General features: G+C 47.4%; 1 protein-coding gene across 1 annotated transcript in view; it reads left to right on the forward strand.

Moving 5' to 3' along the window:
- The window catches only part of mol (dual oxidase maturation factor 1 mol), a 250,992-nt gene that overhangs the window by 204,480 nt on the left and 27,837 nt on the right, over positions 1 to 18,675 (forward strand). The window contains exons 5-7 of the mRNA XM_084595545.1: positions 510 to 663; positions 6,823 to 7,034; positions 14,426 to 14,595. Coding sequence (XP_084451671.1) covers positions 510 to 663; positions 6,823 to 7,034; positions 14,426 to 14,595 — 536 coding nt within the window. The remainder of the gene's footprint in view (positions 1 to 509; positions 664 to 6,822; positions 7,035 to 14,425; positions 14,596 to 18,675) is intronic.

The raw sequence follows: 18,675 nt of genomic DNA on the forward strand, positions 1-18,675 counted from the left end.
TGCTGACGTCATTATGGGTGACGTTTGGAATTTCAGCACCTTGCGCCCAATTCTTTTTGTGAGTCACCCGAAGCCGTCGAACATGGCGACCGTTACCTCCGTTGGCGTTTGTCTTTTTCAGCGATTACGTTGTCAAATAAAATGCTTACACAAACTGGCTTGGCATGACTTAACCTTAGTCGCCACACAGTCGACTCCTTCATAAAATTTACTTCAAATCTAAAACCGCTTCAGTTGCCGTTTAAATGGAAGCACGCAGGCAGTTTTTGTTTTTTTCTGTTTACTGGTCTATCAATGATACCCGCCACTGAAGGGCACTGTGAAGGGCAGCATAATATAACACTATTTTTCTAAGTGTTCCCTGCCAGTATTCATTATTGTCTATGTTTGCAGAAGGTTAAATATACCACAAAGCATGCCTTTATAGTGTACCTGTTGACGTAAAAGTGTTTGTTTTTGTCAAATTAATTGAAATAACGGGACTGATTCCAACGTGTGCCGTTCATCAGCGACCCAGATCAAGGACGACTACAGAGAGGCACTGGTCAAGGGCCTGCCGTTCCCTATCCTCACCATCGCCGAGTACCTGAGCCAGGATCTGGAAGGGTTCTGCTGGGGACGCCGCTACCGTCTAGCCGGGTACTACGCTTTCGTCTTGCTCTGGTAAGAGAGCCTCCTGACATGGTGTTTTCTCTGTTGCCGTGTTCGGTCGCAGCAAACCACAGCAAACAACCGAAAGATTATATCACACAGGCTAAACTTGTAATTGCCAAGCTAACCACCTGAAATCTGCTTTTCCACGAGCTTATTAAGAGCAACGAAAGGGGCCGCGAATGAACGTGCACAAAACACCCCTTGCACTCGTCGAAAAAGGAAACGAGGAACACAGAGAGGAAAGAAGGAGAGAGTGCAGCATAGTAGACATGTGTCATGAGATTATAAGGTGTTATAACGAGCTTCAATTTTCGGTCTTTGTTTTTCGGATATACGGCGGACATTTTTGGTGCTTCTTTAAACACGTCACTTTGGATTTGTTTCGGCAAATATAGTAATTATTTCAAAGGCAAAGTTTTTTTTATTGTGTCTGGGAATCTCAAAAGCTTCTTCACAAAGGAAACCTATCTCAGACGCCGGAGACCTGGTAAACGCCTTGTAGTGGTGGAATAATCTTGAGGCTGAGGGCCGTACATTCGGCTAAGAGCGACTGCTCGCCCTGAAAGGGAGCCTTACTTAAATTATCTGTCAGCCAAATCCTACGCTGTCCACATTACCCTCCAAAATGTCACAACCCTATCCTCATTCCTACTTCCCATTCCTCTTAAACCTATCCGTTCTGCTATATCCCAGGGGAGATAGTTCCCAGTGGAGGGGGGTCTCCCGGGGCCCGCTTCCTCGGATCTGGGTCTTCCCGTTTATTTATTAACCTCTAACCAAAAAACATTGTCCAAGGAACCTATTCATTTATATCTCTCATTGGATTGTCTTTCTCTACTCGTTCTACATATGACATACGGGAGGAGTCTGTCTATGGACTCCAACATACTGTCTTTTCAGTGAGATATATGATGCCCTTGGTGCAGCCGAAAGTGACGTGAGTTTAGAATCGCCATATTGTTCACAGGGTTTAGCTTTGGGGGTCCGGAAAATCCTTGTTACGGTTCCAAAAGTTATCGTGTCTACATGCTCTGTAAAAAGATATTCAAGCGGCGGCTCTAGTCTGCGGTAAATCAGAGTAGACGGAGCTGTACTCGTCGACAGAGCTGAGCTAGGAAAGGAGGCCTCCCGAGCTGTAACGCCATATCTGACCACGCGGATGAATGCCTCAATATTCACCACCGTGGTACTGAATTATAAAGTTAACGGCATGACATTGCACTCCCAGTTTCAGCACTTTTTTAATGTTTTCTTGCGACCTGATACTCTAGTCGGTCCTGAATACCCAGGTAATCGAGAGATACATGCCAGAAATAGTGACATCTTTCGTTAAAAAGTGAATGAAAAATAAAAACGCGTATTTTACCGCTCTTATTCTGTTCAAACGTGCAAACCCAACCCCTAGATAATACTACTAATAATAAAAATAAAATTTATTATTTCATTTTTCCGCTATAAATGCAGGCCTGCCAAAGCCTCCGGAGGCTTGAATGGCAGTGCTCGGCAATAGACAGCATATAAGCCATGTACCGAGCAGACATGTTGCAAAAAAAAAAAAAAAACGACGAAAAAAAAGGAATAAAAAAAACAAGGTGAGAAGGAAATGAATTCAAACGAGCGGACATAACAATACACACGCCGGGTGAGAAAACATGTAAAAATATAAGTAACAAAGCAGTGTACTTGAAGTAACATCTTAATTTCACAAGAGAATCTTTTACTATCTTTTCAGAATTGGCAGAACATATTCCTTTGGGTAACCGGTTAAGAACAGAGAGAACATAATGTTTTCAAAGACGCTCGCCATAGCGTGTACCAACTCTAGGCACGAGAAAACGATCGCGACTTCGCAGATCTTTCACAGGAACATAAGGTGTGAAAACATTATTTGATCAGATGTGTTCAAAAACTATTGTTTCAAAAAAATAGATGAAAAAGCGTCAGGCAAAACTAAAAGTTCAAAAACGTCTAGAAAGCATCTAGAAAGATGCTTAAGCTTCATCTGATGAGTGGATGCGATAACGCCTTTAACACCTTTTCATTTCGCGAATATTTGGCATTGAAAGACTGGCTCAAGCAGGTATCTGGGTGAATTGGTAGGAATAAGTAGCTAATTTTAGCGCACTAAACACGAACAAACAGAGGATTATAAGGGCACAACAAATGCTCACTTCTACTTCAAACTACCCTTACATATAAAAAAAAAGCAATCTGAAGAAAACCCAAAACACACTAACGGTTTTTTACACATTTTGCTTGCTGTGTGGATTTGCTTCCTAGAGTTACGAAAAAGTTGAAGTGAGCGCTTGTCGTGTCCCTATAATCCTCTTTTTGTTCTTGTTTAATGCACTCATGTTTTGTATGTTTTGAAAGACAGTCACAGCTTGGCAAAGTTAAATTCCTTTGCTGAATTGTAAATTGATTTATAGGAAAGGAAAAGCGCACTATCATGGTTTGGCTCTTAGTGAGAGGAAGGATACTTCACACGCACTTATTACACACACACACACACACACACACACACACACACACACACACACACACACACACACACACACACACACACACACACACACACACACACACACACACACACACACACACACACACACACACACACACACACACACACACACACACACACACACACACACACGCACACACACACACACACACACACACACACACATACACACACACACACACACACACACACACACACACACACACACACACACACACACACACACACACACACACACACACACACACACACACACACACACACACACACACACACACACACACACACACACACACACAGAAAACGGTTGCATTACATGTTTTTGCAGAAATTCAGGGGCTTATTTTTTCCTACACGTTTTTGTCAATTCTGAGTTACAATGGCGGCGATGCTTCTTCATCCGAACGAGTTGTATAACTTCACATCAGAGGTGACATGGAAGCCGAACGTTGCAAATGTTTTTGTGCTGATATATAGGGTGTTTTTATAACGACTTAAAAATCTTCTTATAATTTGAAATTTTGTTTTTATCACTAAAGAATTAATCAGAACTCGACGAGAGTGTTTCTTGCACTAATTGGGTGCAGCTCGTCACTGTGTACTTTGTCATAACAGTTTCTTCCAGTGAAATTAAAGCAATCACAGCATGGGCTGAACTATCGGCGTCATTCGTGCAGCAGTCCGCCTATCTCACTAGTTATTCTAAGTGGCCGCTGTATGATAGCGAAGAAGAAAACTGTGTTGTTGTAGGCACTGTGAGAGGTGTTATATGCAGACTGTACGTCTTCTAATTTCAATCTTCAATGACAATATGTTGTCCGTTTAACATGTTTTACTACAGTGGGGTATGCTCTACTGAGTTTCTACAAATTATGCTCAGACATGCGCCGGTTAAGTCAGCGAAGAAGTTGCCCACGTCGACTTCCGATTTGGTAATGTTCAATAGCCTAGGGAAGGAACAGCAGTTTTCGTTAGGTAGCGAAGTACTGGAAGTAGTAGGCGAATATGTATACTTAGGACAGGTAGTAACCGCAGATCCGGACCATGAAAAAGAAATAACAAGAAGAATAAGATTGGGATGGAGTGCATTTGGCAAGCACTCGCAGAATATGACTAGCAGCTTACCGGTATCGCTAAAGAGGAAAGTATATAACAGTTGCATCTTACCTGTACTCACCTATGGCGCTGAAACGTGGAGGCTAACCAAGAGGGTTCTACTTAAGTTGGGGAAAACGCAGAGGGCTATGGCAAGAAAAATGGTAGGGATAACGTTAACAGATAGGAAACGTGCATTGTGGGTCCGGGAAATAACTCGTCACTGACATTCTAGTGGAATTAAGAAGAAATGGGCATGGGCAGGACATGTCGCGCGAAGAAAGGATAACTGATTGCCGCTTAGGGTAACAAACTGGACTCCAAGGGAAGGAAAGCGTAGCAGGGGGCGGCAGAAAGTTAGGTGGGCGGATGAGGTCAAGAAGTTCGCAGGGGTCAAGTGGATGCAGCTAGCACAGGCCCGGGTTAATTGGTGGAATGTGGGAGAGGCCTTCGCCCTGCACTGGGTATAGTCAGCCTGATGATGATGATGATGCCCTCCTGTACCTCTGTACGCACGTTCGTTTTCCTGAACCCTAAATCGAACTAAGCTGACGGTCATTGCCCAGAGCAGTGGTCAGTGATGCCGTGGTGGCGTATGACGCGTGGTAGTTAGCGCTGGAGCTAAAGACAGTGCATGAAGTCGTGCACCAGAGCAGGCGATTCTAATCAGGCGCTGTAGTCACCCTAGAGCGAGCCTCTGTCACGTTCAGTTGCCAGATTCTCGCATTCCCGGTTTCCCTTTTGTGCTTCCGAAGACAGCGTTTCAAACAGATTTCAAAACGGAAATGGCAATGGTGTAATTCTTCCGGACCTTCGGGTTCTCTGCTAACACTACCCACCAGGCCTTTCGAATTAAGAAAGAAGTGTGTTCTAGTTCACTAGCAGCATAATTATGTTCATATTTACAATGCTTTGCATCCGCAGCAGCTGAGCCTTTTATCGTGGAAACAGGTTACTTAAATTCACCCTTTTAAAGAATTTGAAGTGTGTTCGAGAAGCTGGTATAATCGTCAGTGAAATGCATTTTCAGTTAAGACATGAATCAAATGCAGTTTGGGCAGAAGGACAAGAACAGTTGGCATGCGTGGGGTTGGGGAGAAAGATCTTTGTCACATCCACATCGACAAAAAGGTGAGCATGCTTTAGATTTGTCATTCTATGGTTGTGCAGAAAAGTTTAGAGCAGAAATTTTTTCTTACCCTCATCGGCGTTACTTCACATTGCAGACAGGCTTTTTTAATTTGTGATCAGGATATTTGTCGACTGTTAGAAACTGAAACTTGGCAGATGATGGCTACAGATACCGGTTGGTGACATGACGGCGAGGCACTTATAGCAGGCGAAGCTTTGGCTGCAGGTGTCTGCAGTTGCAGATGTCCACCTTTTGACAAACATGCGTCGAGATCAGGTTGGGTACTAGAGGGGAAGGAACTCCTTCGCGAACAAGATCACTCTACGAAGTAACCGTTCAGTGCATTTCACCTCGCTGTGGTTGGTGAGTACAACTGTGTCCTTTTTTACAGAACGTTCTCACATATTGTGTAAACTGGCAATACTAGGACAATGTTTTTCTATTTTTACGAAAGTGCATTACCTAAAAAAAAATCCGCATTCAAAGATTTCGAACATCTTTAAAGTTGAATTGTTTTTATAAATTGCGTAGTTATGGAAGCTTAGCGCCGTTTTCAAGCAGTTTAGCGTTAAAGTTCTCCTTCTTTATTGAATTGAAGAAATCTATTTTTAATCTACTCCTAACTACCATTTTAATGGTTATTTATATTGTGGGATCACTCTCCTTAACTGTCTTGTTATCAGTTTCGACCATCAGATGTTTTCAGCTTGTCCTTCCTTATTTTCATTGCGTCGTGTAAAACATGACTTGCCAACTAAAGTTTAGGTACTGGACTTTTACGCAAACATGGGCTAGTGTTCGAAGGTAGGGTGCTGGAATGGCCGCTCGCAAGAAGTTTAATATCTTGTTCCGCTGGGCGATTAACTCTCTATAGTAGTTATTCAGATTACGAATTGAATTTAGAGTAGATCGTCACGTACCAGCAGCAAAGCTTAAAAGAAGGATTATGGCGTTCGAAGCGGAAAAAGTAATTATCATAATCATAATCATAATCAGCATATATGTGCCTCTAGTTCAGGGTAGAAGCCTCCCCCATTGTATATTCTAAATAACCTTGTTACCCGCAAGCTGCAGCCAACATAATATAATTTCAAACTTCCCTACCTCACAGATGCGTTTCCTTTTCTTTGACAGGCATTCATTTATCTTCCAGGAGCGTTTTTATAACACGCCAGATGCGGAAATAGTTTGACATGGCGATAACAGGAGAAATAAGAAAAATCGATCGTATCTGAAAGGCAGGCTTCCGCAGCAACTACAAGTGGAGTAAGTGATGATATTTACCCCAGCACGCAGCTTGGGCACTCTGCTAAAGAGAACCGTAACAGAAGACTGCATCTACTGTGGGGCGCACTAAGCTTAACTGTGCATGCTCTTCCCATCCTATGTGACCGACAAGTGGCGACGCTGTTCGCAGGACGTCCATGGCGCTGTGGCTGCTGATGAATGTGCTGCTGTGTGCCGTGCCGCGGTATGGCGCGTACGCCATGCAGCTCACCGGCGCCGCCATGATGCTCAGCGGCGCCCTGTACGCGGCCCTGATGCCCTCCAGGCCGCTGGTAATCCCCTTCGAGGGGGGTCTGCTGCGGTTCTCCTTCGGCTGGTGCTTCTGGGCGGTGCTCGGAGCGGGTGAGCCTCAGCCTTTAGCACCGTTTATTGTAATACGTATCGTATGTGTATGAACCATACGGTATGCGAGATGCAAGTTGCCTATAAGAAAGAGCGTAACGAGTGGGCTCTGGAATAAATTCGGCTACATTGCGTTCTTCAATGGGGACTGAGCTGGCGCACCACAGCGGCATTTTTTTTTGCTTTTCGCCACCATTCACACCTTTTGTTTTCATTGCAACATTTGGTAGTTAGGTTCTGTCGCAGCCACAGTGAAGTTTTCTGTCAAGTATCCTTAATGGGATACCGAGAACATATGCGGGAAACTCCAAACGTTGCTCCGCAGAAAATTTACGGTGTTGCATAGCTCAGTCCAGAGGGGCATTTGGAAGAATTGAGTTTGATTATCTGCCAGTGTTCATTTTTGTGTGGATGAACTTGATAACTTTCACTGTTTAGTTGTCAGCCCTGAAGGAATAAAATAAGACGCTTAAAAATTAAGGCAACAATATTGAGCGTAAAGGCGTGCCCGAAAGAGAAAATGATAAGACCATGACACATAGATGGAGTCGAGCGCTAATTGTTGAACGCGAGCGCCACATTGCCGCCGGCTACGTTCAGTAATGAAAACACGGATTTTGCCTTTCTGCGTTAGTGCGAGATAGTTAGTACCTTTGTGTTGAAATATAAATTGTCAGATGGCTTCGGTGTTGACGTCGGCGGCATGGACCGTCTCAAGCTTCGGAGCATAAAAAAAAAGGCTTTGAAAGCGAGAAATTTAGCACCCTGATGTCTGAAATTATGAGTATACCTCTAGCAGGCGGGAGCGGCCAGGGAACAAACACCGGGAACCTTGCAGCCTCCATTTAAAGCCTCGTAGCCTCGGAAAATCGCGAGCATACTTCTAACAGGTGCTCCTAACAGGTGGAGGTAGGCAACAAGACCGGCATCTGATTGGTCGGAGGCACGCTGGCTCTCATTTCTCTGTCGGTCATGGAAGTCGCTGGCCGCACGTGTGATTGGCTGGCGGTGTTTATGTGACGTCACAATATGAGCTGATATCGTCGAGTTGGGTGAGATGTTAACCGAACATATCTGAGACTTGTACCCCCCATTTGAGGCATCGCAGCCTAAAAAAAACAAAACAACGAGCATGCCTGAGGCTTGTGGCAAGGGGTGTCTTCACAGATCAGAAGGAAAATATTGTCCCACAGATCTCGAAACGTTCACCTGAAAGTAAAGTCGACGGCTGCAGGACATCCCAGTTTGCCTAAGTCACCTAAAGTAAATGGTCGCTGAGCGCTAAACAATTGCAAAAGGTCTATACTCTTCCCCTCATTTCTTTACTTCGGCAATGACACAATCATGTGGCATTGAAAGCTTGCGCTTATATGCCACCTCAATATTATACGCTGCCTGCGAATGTTTTGTTGGCTCACAGCCCCTAGAAAACAAACGAAAGACTATTTATTCTGTAGGTGGCGCTATTTTTGATAAAGCATGAGTCAGTCGTGTTGTCGCAAAATACGTCCAAGCTTACTGTAGTTGTTCATAAAGAATTTTCCTCTAGCTTCCTAAGTACAGCGCTATTTTGGACATCAATCTTAATTGTGAGGCACCAGTTAAATATTCTGAGATGCTGTTGCAAAAATCTTCAAGGAAAGGAAATAGCAATCTCTTACGAAGCGCAACGCTATCTTTTTGTTGGGTGGCCCTTGATTCGCATCTGCTATTTAAGACTGCCGTAGAAAACCGATGCTGATGCTTTCGCACTGCAGCAGAAAGTTGCAATACCTCCATATGGAAGATTCGAGAAGACAATATTCGTTATTGTGGGGTTTTACGATATGTTAAAAAGCATACAGAAACAAATGCTTTTGTCCAAGATTTCTGTGTATGCCCCATTTCCAACGTGATAACAGCCAGAGTGACGCAGAAATTTTGAAAATAAACTGCTGCCCTTTTGTGGCAGATGACACGTAAAAGAAACCATAAGGAGAAGCGATGACAGGCTGCACGAAAACGCTAACTGCTTCTATGGCGCGAGAAGTTCTCATCGTTCTATAGAACTTTCCAACTATGGCCTCAGCTGGCAGTCGCCATATTGTTCGCTGTTGTGTTCCACCGTGCGCCTGACGTCAGCACGGTGGAAGGGGCAACGGAACCGGTTTGTACCAGCCTAGAGAGGAGGCATTTTCACATCCTCCTCGCCGGTGAGAAGGTATATATGCGAATACACTAGCCGAACCTTCTCCGACCTCAGTTATTCGGATGTGTTACTAAGAATCACAATCAGTGCGCGCATGAGCCCTTTGCCTTACAGACGCTATTCGCTATCTGATTTAGCGGGCGGCATTCGTGGCAACCTCGTATTGCGGCAGCTGCCATAACATTTCGCGGTTCGAAACTAAAGCACAAAAAGAAAGTTTCCGACGCATCATCCTCTCTCTTTATATGACGTTGCATGCAGCGTGCCATGGTTGCCAGTATAGCCGCAATGACCTTGCGCGAACGGGCATTATAGAGCGAAATTACCAGTGGCTTTTAGCTCAGTGGCCACTGTTTACCATTTTTCTAACAGCCTCTCGAAACTGGTGAATAAGGGCAGAAACCGCCATGGCGTCGGAAAACCAGTCGACAATTGAAACTCAACATGCGGTCCAGGTTGCGTCGTGCAATGCAAAGAGCGAGTTGTCGCGGAGTGAGTTGCTCGAGAACGACGATTATATCCCACGGTCTGATTCTAAACATCCTATGGCGGCAGCAGGTGCTTCGAGAAGGAAGAAGCATGCACCAGATTGTAGAGCGATAGCTTTAGCTCTGCTATTCTTAACTTTGAAGGGATCTGGATGGCTGAATTGACCTTCAGACCGAAGGATCGGACGCCCCAGTCACGTGACGCGCCGCACGCTTACTGCTTACCTTACTAGTGCACGAGAGCATCGGACGTGTTAGTCACGTGACGCAGCTGCCATGAAGAGGAGGACTGCCGCGAGTGCATAAGTTCTCGCAGCGCAACTGTAGCTCCGCTGAACCACGTGATATGTGATGAAGCATGACGCCTTATCATGCGATAAGCCGCTTGGCATGAATATAAGGCATATGGCTGCGCTTGGGTGGATGAAATGAGTAATTACTCCCTTATTACAAATCTATTCCACCTTGGGGGATTCCCCTAAATATTTGACCAACACCATTCCTACTTCGAGTTATAGATCAATTCGCTCTCGCCCTACCATCTGATCCGCTGACCGTCCTGGTTAGCTCAGTCGGTATAGCGACTGCCCCGGAAAGGCGGTGGTCCCGGGTGCGAGTCCCGGATCAGGACGAATTTTTCTTTAACTACGAAGTTTCTGAGAAAGCTGTATAGCTTTCCTTTGTAGCCGTACGGCTGCGCTTGGGTGGATGCAATGAGTAATTACTCCCTTATTACAAATCTACTCCACCTTGGGGGATTCCGATAAATATTTGACCAACACTTCAACCTCACGTCGATTCCAGCTTAAACACTGAAAGATAACAAGGATCCACTTGTCAGCCATTTCTTGCGCTTGAACGCAGTGCTTCACGTATCGGGGCGCGCTTTCCATTTGTGGATGAGCGCCGGCCGATAAGCACGCATCGAGCTCACGCACGCACCACACCAATGTTTACAGATGGCTACTAAACTTCCGAAGAGGAATGACGAGACTCCAGTACGTGGTGAAATCAGTATCTGCTGCGAGAAAAAAACGGCTGCATGTCACATGGACGATGCCAGTGGTGTTGATTTGGCTAAGACGAAATGACCCTCCATGGAGTGCCCCGCATGATGAACTGCGTACGGTGGTGCTTGAGCACTGCTTGAGCGTATACAGAAATAGAGAAATGCTTACTGGGCGACGTACACCCAGCTGCCTCCGATTTCACGACGAAACAAACATTTGCGGCGAAGACTGAGCGAGCGATGTTGCTAAACGGCATCTGCTGTGATCAGGGAGGAAGCTGATACCGACATGGAATGCAGGTACAAGTAAAATACGGCAGATAACATAAATTGCGGACAAGCACGCTGTAAAAGCTGACAGCCCAGCGGCACACATTCATTTGGTCTGCGAAGCAGTGAGAAGGCGCTGTAGATATAAATACAAACACATTTCAGTATGTATGTACATTCTCAGACTTACTCAGACTTTCTTGATACTATACCACAAAACAAGCCTCTTTTTGAACGGTTTTTGAAAGCCAAGATAGCGATATATCTTTATCTATAATTTTATCTTTAATTTTTAGCATCGACAGCCGTGACACAGAAAATTTGAAATCGTGGATTACGCCGGGGTCAAAGCTGGTAACGTATAGTTAACTGAATGGCCACATTATCCTGGGCACACTGCGGCAAATTGGTTCTGAAGGCTGAGTGACAGTGTCAAAAAGTGCGTCCTCTATGCGAGTGCAGTGTTTTGCACAAACCACCTGCGAGAATTGTTGGGTAGCTTTTCGGGAAGTGCACGCTAGTAGTGCGCGACTTGAAATTTTACTGTTTTGAACTTTAAAATGTACTTTACTAGCAAATACTATGCATATATATGCAAAACTATAAAGATAAATTACAATGATTGGCGCTAGTAAAGCCGAATAGGATATTCATAGGATCTCCAGTCAAATATATATATATATATATATATATAAATATTACACATCCCCATTTAATCCCTTGGTAGTGTAGTCAGGGATGATGCATGCGGCTACAATAAGGATATTCCTGGGACATAGTGTTTTACTGGGTTGTATTTGCTTGTGCAATAGAGCGAAACAGAGTGTATAGATGTCGCACGGAAGAAGAGCTGCGATCTCCACGCCGCTCGCTCGTCGCACACCGGAGACGAACCTTAAAGGTCCCCAGAAAGGGGTCACCAAGAAGGGTAAACAACGCCATAACACTGATAGTTATTGAACCACCCATCATTCTCCCGCAAAAATTTTCGATCTAGCTTCTGCAACACCAGAGATATCGGCGATTAAAAATGACCCTTCCAATTTTCCCCCTCAACTCGTACGCCGAAGGGAGCCATAAAAAAACAAAGAATACAAGCAAGTTCAAAGCTCCGGCCAGACATACGTCACTGCGACGAACTTCCGGTTGCCGCGCGCTCGCTCGCTGGCGTACTCGCGCCAACCCGTCCTCGCTCGCAAACGCCTGAGGAGTTCGCCAGTTCGCGCAGCGACGGTTAGTGTAACCGCGAACCCGTGGTTATTCTATGTTACACGGCGGACCAAACCATGGTTGCACCACTAACCGCGGTTACCGCAAACCGAGCTTGACGACCTCGGTTTGCGTCGTTAACCGAGGTTATGACGGCGTCTGTTGACGGAAGCTATCTCGTCGGCGCCCGAGTACGCGAAACGTATACGAGCGGGTCTGCTTCACAAAGTTATTCATTTGCCCACTGTATCACGTTTAAAGATCGATGTATAGATTATGGTGCCGCCCGACGTCTTCGATTACGGCCGACAGCGCAGCGACTGCGTACTGAAGCCTTGTCGTGCCTACAGTATCGTTTGAACGGCTTGTTGCTGAGCAGAACGCCAAAAAATACGCGGCCTTAGCTATGAAAGTACACGAGTTTGCAACGCTTGCAGCACAGGATGCCACGAGCAGGGTGAGGTACGTTACACAATTACCGCGGGGGTGGAACGTGCGAGCGCGGTGAACGCCGGCGCCGTGCGTGACCGTCCCTAGTCGTCGCTAAGCCTATTGTTTCGCTTCGAAGCCGCGGCGGTCGACGCTTTGGAACATGATCAACGCTGTCGTAAATCGTCTACTTATGAAACTGCCTTATAGTGATTCCTATCCTGCCATAGTAAAATAATTATAGGATTAACTCTGCCGACGCATTAATCGCAGAGCTAGTACGATCAGCCGAAATGCACCAGCGGCAGCTGGCTTGAGCAGAAACCAGCTTGTATCACGGCTATCGCTCTTACCAGCGATTTGCTGCTGGTCAGCGATCCTCACGAGGGCTTCATACTTGATATTCGGCTCAGTATTCCAGACGCCAACAAATTTTAGCACGCTTTATTTCGGACATGGTGCTAACGATCCGCCGTGTGGTTCGCGAACGGTATGCGGGAGGAGGGGCCACAGCGGCGATGTTTAGCGCGGTAAAGGAGGTGCTGCCATCGTGCGGTGCTTGACCGTGCTGTTGACGCCTCGTCGGACGACACTCCGATACTCCTGAAACCACGTTATATAAATAAGATATTTGTAAATGCAGCTTCGTTCTGCCGATCCCTGCGTCGCTTCGGTTGTTGCACTTAATGGGCAATGGCCACCTAACCGATAAGGGCGGCGAGCTGTAACAGCCCGCACAGAGTTCGAGCAGCGCACGAGCAGACGACTTTCGCGGCTACCGGAAGGGTGTTCGTGACGTCATGGTTGCAGTGACCGCAGCGAATGGCAGCTTCTAGCAAGCCTTGCCAATCAACCGACCCGTGACGTCACGGGATTAGGAAATAGTTCCATGCGACACCGCCAAGCGACATTTCCTCTTCCCGCGAATTTCAAAAAACGCTGTTTTTAAAAATTAATAATAAATCGCTGGCTTTGTTCAAAGGAGTTATACTTTGCGTTAATTCTCAAAAGGATGTGTTCTACACACTGAACACGTTTATCAGTGGTTTCTTGGGGGCCGTTTCCGTGGACCTTTAAGACAAATCGCTTGACTCACCGAGGCCGGGTCGACAAACGGACTAGATGCCCTCTCTTTTTCTTGCTCACCGCTTCGCAGGTCTCCTCTTGCGTTCCCTTAAGTCTGTGAAAAAAAAAAAATTGTGGACACTTAAGACCTCCTACATGTGTGAAGACGAAAGTTGCCGCTTGCGGTGGGTTGTCCGCGTCGGCCGCGCCATTCACGGCGTTGCCTTCCTAGTATATACCGCCTGCAAAAGTGGTATAAAACAGATTAGCCAATACTTTCAAAAAAAAAAAAAAAAATAAACAACACAATGGGTAGGAATTTTTCGTCTTCCGCTGCTGATATATAAACTGCACGAGTGTCGACTTCAAGAGGACACTGCTGTTCGTGCCGCCGATGCCAGAGCGGCACTCAAATTTCGCATCAGGTAATATCATAATCGCCTCTCAGAGTTTTGTTGCTGAATATTTAAATTTGATTTTTACCTGGAGAAGCCAAAACTAATGGTCTACTTCTTCACAACCAGCCGGCCTTATAGATCTTCACAATGATTTCGTTTCTTGGATTGCTTTCATTGGGTTCTATATTATGTCTCAGAAAATGATTTTTCGTATATAGTGAGCCTATGTGCTGCTTCGCCTTATGTCGTGCACATGGCCAAAAATGGTTTAAACTTGCAAAGACAATTTCAAGTACTCTATCACCCACGCTTCTTGTTTATCGTTCTGCGTTTAGGTGCGGTGGCGGTGGTGTGCGGGCTCTCCATTGCCGTCCTTGACATTTTCTTTCCGAACAAGTTCTCCACAATCCTCGAAGTGGACTACGACACGCCTTACCGCTACTTCGTGGGCCAGGACTATGTCGACCGCAAGACCAGCACAGTCGCTCCTCCAGCTGCTGCCAAGGTATGTATCTCGGCCTTTGCACGTGTACTGAGGCAATCATAGCCAGTAATTAGAGTTGTCAACGCCATTGTGGACTGTCTAGCAAAATTTGTAAAACATGCTATGTATAGCACCGTGTATGATATTTGAAAGGGCTACTTTTTCTCCGTGTGTGTCATTCAGTGCACTTTATGCCTGGCGTTCTCCTCTTCAAAAATTCAGGCTGTTCGAGTTTACATCCAGGTGCATAATGAAAACGTTTCCATTTGCAGATTTCGCTGCCAGCTATAATTGCAATGGGCCTATTCCAGACAGAAGTTGCTTGCACATAAGATATTACCATCTTTCTAGGGAGTGAGCGCAGCAGATGGGACGGCCCTGATCACGTTTATCTGCCACCTGCAGATGTTTTATATTTTTGTTGTGAAGATTAATCGGTCCTTCTTGGTAACGAATAAAGAAAACAATGATAAAGCAAATACTCATATTTACTAGGAATAGTAAGAATAACCTTTTCAGCCTCTTTGGAAGCTATTCATTAATAAGGCATATATCCATCAGAGCAATTGAGGACTGGTGGAAAGGAGCATTGTTGCCAGTGTTCATCTCCACGAGTAATTTCGCTGCTCAGAGAACGTGAAAATTTAGGGCCTCGTGCACTGCTATGGGGCGCCACTGATTTTGAACAATTAACGCCGCTACTAGGCCCATCTACGAACTTTCTTGCCGCTACTATCTGCCCGTGCCGACTGCAAGCTGCTATGGCTGCATTGAGGCATAGCCACACGCTGCGAACAGCGCTTGTTATTTTCTTTGTTTCGTCGAAGTGAAAACTCAAAAATATTTTTTAAAATGTAGCAGCTTAGCTGCAACAACCTTTGTGCTAGGAACCATGTGTACGATGTAAGAGATCTAACATGTGCAGGAGCACACTCTGAAAAGAACGCGACGACGGCCTGTGCCACGCATACGGCAGGTGCGTGCAAGACTCTCGCCTTTGGTTGTTAACAAACACACTCAGTACAGTCATCACCTCTTCTAGAAAGATGCTTGCGGCATCGCTGTGCCTCCAGCTGCAGACCGTCGTCGAGAGATGGCGCCAGATAGCCCCCTATCTCCACAAAAAGGGTTGGGGTGGTGTGGTGTCTATGCGGCAACGGCTGTCCGGAAAGCGCATGCTCAATACGTGTTGCTGGCTTGCGCCGTAAAGATCGCGAGCTACCGCCTCAGGTGGAAAGGAGGAAATAGGGAAAGGTAAGGGCAGCGGGTTTTCGGCGCTTACGACAGGTATCTTTCTCGAAGAGTTGATGGTGCTGCTGCGTGTTTGAGCAAATACCAGCATCAGACCTAGCATGTGCATCTTGCATCCGTGATAACCTATGCGTTTGCGGTCAACTACATATAAGAACACTTAATCACATATTCGATCAGATTAAAACCCCAAATCCTACGCGACGCATTTCATATGGGCAGTAGATTTCCCGGAAATGTCTGTAGCTCCTGTGCACTGTAAAGTTTGCGAACGCGCACGAAGCAACTACGATTATGTTTTAAAATATGGCTCAACATCATCGACGGACTGAAAGCCACAGAACAGGATGCTCTGGAGAATGTTGTAGAATTTGCTGAACCATATCTGCTTCTTTTTCTGCGCACTCAGCTGTCACGGGTCTCCCGCACAAAACGTTTCGACCTATCGAACAGGAGGAAGAAATGGCACAGCTGTCGAGCGCTAAATAAGCACGCCTGTACCGGCGTTCCAGTGCACATTTTGTGGAGGATCTCTCTGCCCGAGGGACACACAAGACGCACACACACACAGCGGGTTATTAGACAAGCGCATATTTATTCGCACATATCTCGGCGAAGCCGTCCGTCGAGGCAGGTCTGGGGGGGGGGGGGGAGTCGCTGTGCAGCCAAGGGGCGTCAAGAGAGATCCTTTAAGTCTTCGGGAGCCACCTTCCCGTGCGCGATGCGCTCTTTAAAGGTACGCGGAGCCGCCCCCCCCCCCCCCTCTCCCACTACTCAACGTCCAACACGGGGTCCGGCAGCAGGCGTTCGAATTCCTCCGGATCCGGGTTGGTGTCTAGGCCGACCGAAGTGTAAGTGAAGCCCGTCGGAGGGTGGCCGGCCGTCGCCCGAAGCTCGCCGCGCACCTACGAAACCTACGGAGGTGCTAGGGGGCCCTGCCCGCTCTTGGGTCGAAAGTTCTCTGATCACCGATTCTGCCGCTGGGGACAGCACAGCAGCTCAGGCCGGCTCGTTTGAAGGAAGAGGAGGGCTGCCTCCTCCGCACTGCCCCTCCGGGCGCCAAGGCGGTCGCCGCGACCGCTGCCTCGTGCCGCCGCTTCGCCACCTCTGCACGGCTCCTGTGCAGCGCCCCTGCCTCGTGGACGGCTCGGCACACCAGCAGAGTGCCCTAGAGGCCGCACAAGCCCGCCCGTTCTTCCTCCGTGTACTGGGCCGGAGGCTAGTCGTCTTGGTCGTCCATGGTGAGGCCCTGGAACGGCAGGGGCACCGACCATGGGCCTTCCCCACGGAGAGGTTTGGCCTGGTCTCTCCACTTAGACCACGCGCAGTAGGAAGCAGCCGCCTCGTCGACGACCGTGGTCCAGGTGGCGGTATGCCGCACAGACCTCCTCCACTCGGGTTGCTGCTCCTAGGCTGGGGCTGGGATCTAGATGTCTTTACTTGCCCTGCATCACTGGGGAGGCACCTCAGAGCTTCTCCGGGCAAGGAGGCCGCCGGCGGTGGGCACCGCGCCTGCTCAATCTACGCCACTGGCGCGGCCTCTACCGCTCGTTCGCCTGGCGGGACGCCCACGACCGGGATGCCGGGATGCTGTTTGGGTGGTATGCTGTGGAGGCGAGAAAAGGTTAGACGAGACACACGGGTTTTACCGAGGGTTTTAGCATGCACGGATTTAGCACTGAGAGCACGGATTTTTACACTAATTCGAGCATAGAGATGGGGCACTCGGCTGTCACTCTGGCTTTCGGCACTAGAATAACCAAGCGTCCCAATTTCTATGCTTCTCGGTCATCGCGACTAGCATGCTCTTAACATTCCGATTCACCCTCTCAGTTATGTTACTCTGAGGGTGTAAGGACTCGTTTTTGTGTGCCGAGTTTGAAGCGCCCGACAGGAATCCACAAAGACCTTGCTTGTGAAATACGAATCGTTGTCTGCAATCAGGTTGGAAGGGAAATCGAAATGAGCGTATGTTTCGAAGAGTCTCTCCTAAACTCTTTCTAACACAGGCTTCCTAAGGGGGGAATAGCTCAACCCACTTGGAATAGTGGCCCGTTATTACCGGGATATAATTGTTTCCACATGCGGATAGAGAAAAGGTTCCATGCTTCAGCATGCCAGCGGGCTTACCAGCCCGTGGCTTGGTTACCTGGCAAACAGGGCATGTATGGGCTTGTCTGAGCACATCCTTTCTCATACTTGTCCAAGGCGCGACACGGCATAACTTGTCGTATATCTTACTGCCGCTGCCATGACCCGCCAGCACTGAGTAATGAAAGTACCGCAGCAATCGTTTCCGCAACCTTCTTGGTACCATTGATCAGAAAGAGAATGTAATCGCCTCTTGCTCGTCAAGTTGGGGGATGTAGCGGGGCAGTAAACCATCATCGCCCAGCAGATACGCGTCGTACTTGCCCTCAGCGTTCCCGGTATAAGCTTCACTACACGCTAGATCTGTCAGCACCCGCTGGCTTAGGCCGCCTGCTTTCTGGGCATCAATCAGCTCTTCCCTGCTGACTGCTACTCCCTCCAAGACAGATTTCTCGGCCTCGCTCCTTGGCAGGCGAGCAGTCGCCGCCACCAGCTGCGGCGCATTGTCTCTCGCCGCGCAGTGCGGGACCTCTGTCCGCCTCCTCGGTCTCTTTCACTAAGCAGGGCGCGACACTCGCTTTCACGCACTCCTCTCCAATAGCGTCGACGACGCTTTCAGCAGTGCTGGACTGTACCTCTGATGTGCGTACGTCTCTTTCACTGCGTTCGGTGCGCTGCAAACGTGTCGTGAACACGACATCTTTAGTTGGCCGCGCTGCATTCTCCGCCACTGGCAATGTAAAGCGATGTACATGGTGG

The sequence above is a fragment of the Amblyomma maculatum genome, chromosome 2, assembly GCF_055883805.1.
Source record: "Amblyomma maculatum isolate TAMU_Amacu chromosome 2, ASM5588380v1, whole genome shotgun sequence".
Classification (NCBI taxonomy): domain Eukaryota; kingdom Metazoa; phylum Arthropoda; class Arachnida; order Ixodida; family Ixodidae; genus Amblyomma; species Amblyomma maculatum.